This window comes from Eleutherodactylus coqui, chromosome 11 (genome assembly GCF_035609145.1).
Source record: "Eleutherodactylus coqui strain aEleCoq1 chromosome 11, aEleCoq1.hap1, whole genome shotgun sequence".
NCBI classification, from domain to species: Eukaryota; Metazoa; Chordata; class Amphibia; order Anura; family Eleutherodactylidae; genus Eleutherodactylus; species Eleutherodactylus coqui.
Window position 1 is genome coordinate 137,983,016 of NC_089847.1, and position 9,358 is coordinate 137,992,373.

A 9,358-nucleotide genomic window follows, 5' to 3' on the forward strand; every position below is an offset into this window, starting at 1 on the left:
GTGCTGTACATCATGTACATCCTTGCTATTATACCGTGATATCACACGTTGTATCTGCCTACAATGTATATATACCTCCCCCTGTATTATATACTGTAGTGCAGTGGTGTATTATGTACGTTCATGCTGTGATGTCACAGACTGTATGATAAATGACTGTATCCGCGCGCAGTGTGCTATATATCTTTCCGTGTATTATATACTTTAGTGCTGTACATCATGTACATCCTTGCCATTATACCCTGTGATATCACACGTTGTATCTGCCCACAGTGTATATATACACTGTAGTGCAATGGTGTATTATTATGTACATAACTGCTCTTGCGCCCAGTGATATCATGTGCTGCATGCGAGGCTGTATCCTCCCTCAGTATGTATTTCTCCCCCTGTAGCATATACTATAGTGCTGTAGTTTGTTATCATGTATATCCCTGCTCTTGCAACCTGTGATATCACACGCTGTATCCGTCCACAGTGTGTATATATATCTCCCCCTTAAGCATATACTGTAGTGTATTATTATGTGCTGCGGTGTATTATTATGTACATCCACACTCTTGTGCCTTGTGATATCACACATTGTATATGAGGCAGTATCCGCCTGCAGTGTGTATATTTCCCCCAGTATTATACACTGTAGTGTTGCGGTATATTATTATGTACATCCCTGTTCTTGCGCCCTGTGATATCACACGCTGTATCTGCTTGCAGTGTGTATATATATCTCCCCTGTAGTATATACTGTAGTGCTGCGGTGTATTATCACACGCTGTATATCCCCCTGTAGTATATATTGTAGTGCTGCGCTGTATTATCACACGCTGTTTATATCTCCCCCTGTAATATATACTGTAGTGCTGCGGTGTATTATTATGTGCTGCAGGGTGTATTATCACATGCTGTACACATCTCCCCCTGTAGTATATACCGTAGTGCTGCGGTGTATTATCACACGCCGTTCATCTCCCCCCTGTAGTATATAGTGTAGTGCTGCGGTGTATTATCACATGCTGTATACATCTCCCCCTGTAGTACTGTGGTGTATTATTATGTGCTGCGGTGTATTATCACACGCTGTGTACATCTCCCCATGTAATATATACTGTAGTACTGTGGTGTATTATTATGTGCTACAGGGTGTATTATCACATGCTGTATACATCTCCCCCTGTAGTACTGCAGTGTATTATGACATGCTATATATATCTCCCCCTGTAGTATTGCGGTGTATTATTGTGTCCTGCGGTGTATTATCACACACTGTATATATCTCCCCCTGTAATATATACTGTAGTGCTGTGGTGTATTATCACACGCCGTTCATCTCCCCCCCCCCTGTAGTGTATAGTGTAGTGCTGCGGTGTGTTATCACATGCTGTATACATCTCCCCCTGTAGTACTGCAGTGTATTATTATGTGCTGCGGTGTATTATCACACGCTGTATACATCTCCCCATGTAATATATACAGTAGTGCTGCGGTGTATTATTATGTGCTGCAGAGTGTATTATCACATGCTGTATACATCTTCTCCTGTAGTATATACTGTAGTGCTGCGGTGTATTATCACACGCCGTTCATCTCCCCCCCCCCTGTAGTATATAGTGTAGTGCTGCGGTGTATTATCACATGCTGTATACATCTCCCCCTGTAGTATATACTGTAGTGCTGCGTTGTATTATCACATGCTGTATACATCTCCCCCTGTAGTATATACTGTAGTGCTGTGGTGTATTATGTGCTGCAGGGTGTATTATCACTTTGCTGTATACATCTCCACCTGTAGTATATACTGTAGTGCTGCGGTGTATTATCACTTTGCTGTATACATCTCCACCTGTAGTATATACTGTAGTGCTGCGGTGTATTATTGTGTCCTGCAGTGTATTATCACATGCTGTATACATCTCCCCCTGTAGCATATACTGTAGTGATGCGGTGTATTATTGTGTCCTGCTGTGTATTATCACATGCTGCATATAGCTCCCCCTGTAGTATATATTGTAGTGCTGCAGTGTATTATCACATGCTGTATACATCTCCCCCTGTAGTATATACTGTAGTGCTGCGGTGTATTATTGTCCTGCGGTATATTATCACATGCTGTATACATCTGCCCCTGTAGTATATACTATAGTGCTGCGGTGTATTATCATATATACATCTCCCCCTTGTAGTATATACTGTAGTGCTGCGGTGTATTATTATGTGCTGCAGGATGTATTATCACACGCCGTATCTCTCTCCCCCTGTAGTATATACTGTAGTGCTGCAGTGTATTATCACATGCTGTATACATCTCCCCCTGTAGTATATACTGTAGTGCTGCGGTGTATTATCACACGCCGTATCTCTCTCCCCCTGTAGTATATACTGTAGTGCTGCGGTGTATTATTATGTGCTGCAGGATGTATTATCACACGCCGTATCTCTCTCCCCCTGTAGTATATACTGTAGTGCTGCAGTGTATTATCACATGCTGTATACATCTCCCCCTGTAGTATATACTGTAGTGCTGCGGTGTATTATCACACGCCGTATCTCTCTCCCCCTGTAGTATATACTGTAGTGCTGCGGTGTATTATTATGTGCTGCAGGATGTATTATCACACGCCGTATCTCTCTCCCCCTGTAGTATATACTGTAGTGCTGCTGTGTATTATCACATGCTGTATACATCTCCCCCTGTAGTATATACTGTAGTGCTGCGGTGTATTATCACATGCTGTATACATCTCCCCCTGTAGTATATACTGTAGTGCTGCGGTGTATTATTGTGTACTGCGGTGTATTATTACATGCTGTATACATCTCCCCCTGTAGTATATACTGTAGTGCTGCGGTGTATTATCACACGCCGTATCTCTCTCCCCCTGTAGTATATACTGTAGTGCTGCTGTGTATTATCACATGCTGTATACAGCTCCCCCTGTAGTATATACTGTAGTGCTGCGGTGTATTATCACATGCTGTATACATCTCCCCCTGTAGTATATACTGTAGTGCTGCGGTGTATTATTGTGTACTGCGGTGTATTATCACATGCTGTATACATCTCCCCCTGTAGTATATACTGTAGTGCTGCGGTGTATTATCACACGCCGTATCTCTCTCCCCCTGTAGTATATACTGTAGTGCTGCTGTGTATTATCACATATATATCTCCCCCTGTAGTATATACTGTAGTGCTGCGGTGTATTATCACATATATATCTCCCCCTGTAGTATATACTGTAGTGCTGCGGTGTATTATCACATATATATCTCCCCCTGTAGTATATACTGTAGTGCTGCGGTGTATTATCACATATATATCTCCCCCTGTAGTATATACTGTAGTGCTGCAGTGTATTATCACATGCTGTATACATCTCCCCCTGTAGTATATACTGTAGTGCTGCGGTGTATTATCACACGCCGTATCTCTCTCCCCCTGTAGTATATACTGTAGTGCTGCGGTGTATTATTATGTGCTGCAGGATGTATTATCACACGCCGTATCTCTCTCCCCCTGTAGTATATACTGTAGTGCTGCTGTGTATTATCACATGCTGTATACATCTCCCCCTGTAGTATATACTGTAGTGCTGCGGTGTATTATCACATGCTGTATACATCTCCCACTGTAGTATATACTGTAGTGCTGCGGTGTATTATTGTGTACTGCGGTGTATTATTACATGCTGTATACATCTCCCCCTGTAGTATATACTGTAGTGCTGCTGTGTATTATCACATGCTGTATACAGCTCCCCCTGTAGTATATACTGTAGTGCTGCGGTGTATTATTGTGTACTGCGGTGTATTATCACATGCTGTATACATCTCCCCCTGTAGTATATACTGTAGTGCTGCGGTGTATTATCACACGCCGTATCTCTCTCCCCCTGTAGTATATACTGTAGTGCTGCTGTGTATTATCACATGCTGTATACAGCTCCCCCTGTAGTATATACTGTAGTGCTGCGGTGTATTATCACATATATATCTCCCCCTGTAGTATATACTGTAGTGCTGCGGTGTATTATCACATATATATCTCCCCCTGTAGTATATACTGTAGTGCTGCGGTGTATTATCACATATATATCTCCCCCTGTAGTATATACTGTAGTGCTGCAGTGTATTATCACATGCTGTATACATCTCCCCCTGTAGTATATACTGTAGTGCTGCTGTGTATTATCACATGCTGTATACATCTCCCCCTGTAGTATATACTGTAGTGCTGCTGTGTATTATCACATGCTGTATACATCTCCCCCTGTAGTATATACTGTAGTGCTGCGGTGTATTATTGTGTACTGCGGTGTATTATCACATGCTGAATACATCTCCCCCTGTAGTATATACTGTAGTGCTGCGGTGTATTATTGTGTCCTGCAGTGTATTATCACACGCCGTATCTCTCTCCCCCTGCCTCTGCTGACGGGGTGACGCGCTCTCCCCCGGTGTATTATCACATATATATCTCCCCCTGTAGTATATACTGTAGTGCTGCGGTGTATTATCACATGCTGTATACATCTCCCCCTGTAGTATATACTGTAGTGCTGCGGTGTATTATTGTGTACTGCGGTGTATTATTACATGCTGTATACATCTCCCCCTGTAGTATATACTGTAGTGCTGCGGTGTATTATCACACGCCGTATCTCTCTCCCCCTGTAGTATATACTGTAGTGCTGCTGTGTATTATCACATGCTGTATACAGCTCCCCCTGTAGTATATACTGTAGTGCTGCGGTGTATTATCACATGCTGTATACATCTCCCCCTGTAGTATATACTGTAGTGCTGCGGTGTATTATTGTGTACTGCGGTGTATTATCACATGCTGTATACATCTCCCCCTGTAGTATATACTGTAGTGCTGCGGTGTATTATCACACGCCGTATCTCTCTCCCCCTGTAGTATATACTGTAGTGCTGCTGTGTATTATCACATGCTGTATACAGCTCCCCCTGTAGTATATACTGTAGTGCTGCGGTGTATTATCACATATATATCTCCCCCTGTAGTATATACTGTAGTGCTGCAGTGTATTATCACATGCTGTATACATCTCCCCCTGTAGTATATACTGTAGTGCTGCGGTGTATTATCACACGCCGTATCTCTCTCCCCCTGTAGTATATACTGTAGTGCTGCGGTGTATTATTATGTGCTGCAGGATGTATTATCACACGCCGTATCTCTCTCCCCCTGTAGTATATACTGTAGTGCTGCTGTGTATTATCACATGCTGTATACATCTCCCCCTGTAGTATATACTGTAGTGCTGCGGTGTATTATCACATGCTGTATACATCTCCCCCTGTAGTATATACTGTAGTGCTGCGGTGTATTATTGTGTACTGCGGTGTATTATTACATGCTGTATACATCTCCCCCTGTAGTATATACTGTAGTGCTGCTGTGTATTATCACATGCTGTATACAGCTCCCCCTGTAGTATATACTGTAGTGCTGCGGTGTATTATTGTGTACTGCGGTGTATTATCACATGCTGTATACATCTCCCCCTGTAGTATATACTGTAGTGCTGCGGTGTATTATCACACGCCGTATCTCTCTCCCCCTGTAGTATATACTGTAGTGCTGCTGTGTATTATCACATGCTGTATACAGCTCCCCCTGTAGTATATACTGTAGTGCTGCGGTGTATTATCACATATATATCTCCCCCTGTAGTATATACTGTAGTGCTGCGGTGTATTATCACATATATATCTCCCCCTGTAGTATATACTGTAGTGCTGCGGTGTATTATCACATATATATCTCCCCCTGTAGTATATACTGTAGTGCTGCGGTGTATTATCACATATATATCTCCCCCTGTAGTATATACTGTAGTGCTGCGGTGTATTATCACATATATATCTCCCCCTGTAGTATATACTGTAGTGCTGCAGTGTATTATCACATGCTGTATACATCTCCCCCTGTAGTATATACTGTAGTGCTGCTGTGTATTATCACATGCTGTATACATCTCCCCCTGTAGTATATACTGTAGTGCTGCGGTGTATTATCACATGCTGTATACAGCTCCCCCTGTAGTATATACTGTAGTGCTGTGGTGTATTATTGTGTACTGCGGTGTATTATCACATGCTGAATACATCTCCCCCTGTAGTATATACTGTAGTGCTGCGGTGTATTATCACACGCCGTATCTCTCTCCCCCTGTAGTATATACTGTAGTGCTGCTGTGTATTATCACATGCTGTATACAGCTCCCCCTGTAGTATATACTGTAGTGCTGCGGTGTATTATCACATATATATCTCCCCCTGTAGTATATACTGTAGTGCTGCGGTGTATTATCACATATATATCTCCCCCTGTAGTATATACTGTAGTGCTGCGGTGTATTATCACATATATATCTCCCCCTGTAGTATATACTGTAGTGCTGCGGTGTATTATCACATATATATCTCCCCCTGTAGTATATACTGTAGTGCTGCAGTGTATTATCACATGCTGTATACATCTCCCCCTGTAGTATATACTGTAGTGCTGCTGTGTATTATCACATGCTGTATACATCTCCCCCTGTAGTATATACTGTAGTGCTGCGGTGTATTATCACATGCTGTATACATCTCCCCCTGTAGTATATACTGTAGTGCTGCGGTGTATTATCACATGCTGTATACAGCTCCCCCTGTAGTATATACTGTAGTGCTGCGGTGTATTATTGTGTACTGCGGTGTATTATCACATGCTGAATACATCTCCCCCTGTAGTATATACTGTAGTGCTGCGGTGTATTATCACACGCCGTATCTCTCTCCCCCTGTAGTATATACTGTAGTGCTGCGGTGTATTATTGTGTCCTGCAGTGTATTATCACACGCCGTATCTCTCTCCCCCTGCCTCTGCTGACGGGGTGACGCGCTCTCCCCCGGTGTATTATCACATATATATCTCCCCCTGTAGTATATACTGTAGTGCTGCGGTGTATTATCACATGCTGTATACATCTCCCCCTGTAGTATATACTGTAGTGCTGCGGTGTATTATTGTGTACTGCGGTGTATTATTACATGCTGTATACATCTCCCCCTGTAGTATATACTGTAGTGCTGCGGTGTATTATCACACGCCGTATCTCTCTCCCCCTGTAGTATATACTGTAGTGCTGCGGTGTATTATTGTGTACTGCGGTGTATTATCACACGCCGTATCTCTCCCCCTGTAGTATATACTGTAGTGCTGCGGTGTATTATTGTGTACTGCGGTGTATTATCACACGCCGTATCTCTCCCCCTGTAGTATATACTGTAGTGCTGCGGTGTATTATCACACGCCGTATCTCTCTCCCCCTGTAGTATATACTGTAGTGCTGCGGTGTATTATTGTGTACTGCGGTGTATTATCACATGCTGAATACATCTCCCCCTGTAGTATATACTGTAGTGCTGCGGTGTATTATCACACGCCGTATCTCTCTCCCCCTGTAGTATATACTGTAGTGCTGCAGTGTATTATCACACGCCGTATCTCTCTCCCCCTGTAGTATATACTGTAGTGCTGCGGTGTATTATTGTGTCCTGCAGTGTATTATCACACGCCGTATCTCTCCCCCTGCCTCTGCTGACGCGCTCTCCCCCGGTGATGACGTGATGCGGCCTGTGATGTCATACACGCGCTCTACAGCCGCCCTCCGGCACTGAGTGACATCCCGGCGCCCCCATTCTAGCGGCCCCCCCGGGTGTGGCGCCCTGGGCTGGGCCGGGCGGGGTGGCGGCGCTCCGGCGCTGTGGGCCGCGGCCTGCGGGGAGGCCTGGGGATGGAGTGCGGCCTGGCAGCCGGGCTGTGAGGGGGCCGGGATCCGGAGCGGTACAGGCGGCAGGCAGTGAGGGGGAGGCGGGGATGTGGTCGGGGCCGCGGGGGGGAGGCGGTGGGTTCGGCGGCGGCGCCCCCAGCTCTGCGCTCCCGCCGGCTGCTGGCACAAGGCACACTGGGTAACATTTATACACCAACCTCCGACACAATTTTCCAACAATTCCTCCGTCCGACCACCATGCATCAGGGCAGGAAACAGCCGCGCGGTCCCGCCCCGCGCCCGGGATACCCGCATAACACGGCCGAGAGGAGGGGCCGCGGACGCCGCTCATTGGCTGAGGCGGACGTTCACGGCTGGATGCCGCGCTGTGATTGGTGGTTTGCTGGAATGTCTTTTACTCTTATACATAGCGCAGGGCTCCTCTGAGGAGATTGAAGTACCCGCCCACATCGGAGTCTTGCCGCTCATTGGCTGGGAGTCTCCTTCCGTCACATCACTTAGCCTGCTGATTGGAGGATAGAGCCGTTAGGCGTCCGAGGTCCCGCCCAGTGATGCTGGAGAGGGTGCTGGTTCTGGGGTTGAGGCCGCGGGCGCCATTTTGTGCGGTCTGCCGGCGGGAGGCGGGTGATGGAGGGGCCGGCGGAGAGCGCGGTGCGAGCTGCGGGGCCGCGGCGGATGTGAGGGGTGTGCGGGGTGCAGTCAGGGCTTCAGCTGGGTGTCATGGAGACCCCACACACTGACGGCTGTGAGGCGAGCGTCGTGCTGCCTGCGGCCCTCCTGCCGTCCTTTGTGCTGCGGGGGTCCAGCTGTGTCCGGCTGCCTCCCCCCAGGGCCGGATGACTACATGGGGGGCTCCCCGGCTGCAGGATGGAAGATGAGGTTTTCCTTCGGGTGTTTTTGTTGTGTGGCGGACGGTCGGCGCAGCGATTCCTTCTGGATCCCCTAAAACGGGATTAGTGGTGCGGAGGCCGAGGATCATCACACGGGCGGTGTCCGCGGGGGGGAGGCCGTCACACGGGCGGTGTCCGCGGGGGGGAGGCCGTCACACGGGCGGTGTCCGCGGGGGGGAGGCCGTCACACGGGCGGGGGCCTGCAGTGGGATGCGCTGCTCCTTCTGCTGCGCGACGCGTTTCTTTGCCTTTTTTGCTCGCAATTTGAAGCACCGTGGAATTATCGTGAAGTTACAGCGCGTCACGCGGGCGTCAGCCGGTTAAGCCCCCGGTGTAGGCGAGTCCTGACGGTGCTTCCTCTCACGGCTTATCTCCTCGGCGCGCCATTCTCAGGCTCTGCGGCGTCTCCAGTGGCTCCCGTGTGACTCGGCTCTTCAGAATCTCGTTCTCTCGCTGTGTAAACAATCCGCCCACAATGCGCTCAGATGTGATTTGGGGATTTAAATCCGCAGTTCGTCCGGTGGGATTTTCATCGCGGCGTTAATCTCTTGTAGTGGGGGGTGGAGCCCGCATCAATGACCGCGCTCACCCGACGGCGCACAGATTCTGCCGCGTTCCCGGAAGGCCCAACGATCAGGCGGCGATTCTAGAAGCTCAAAGCTG

General features: G+C 47.3%; 1 protein-coding gene across 4 annotated transcripts in view; it reads right to left on the bottom strand.

The window, feature by feature from the left end:
* ZNF143 (zinc finger protein 143) overlaps positions 1–8,099 on the bottom strand; it is a 50,037-nt gene extending 41,938 nt beyond the window's left edge. For all 4 annotated transcript variants that reach the window (XM_066583650.1, XM_066583649.1, XM_066583647.1 and 1 more), the window contains exon 1: positions 8,003–8,099. In XM_066583650.1, coding sequence (XP_066439747.1) covers positions 8,003–8,099 — 97 coding nt within the window. The remainder of the gene's footprint in view (positions 1–8,002) is intronic.
* Positions 8,100–9,358: the final 1,259 nt, after the last annotated feature.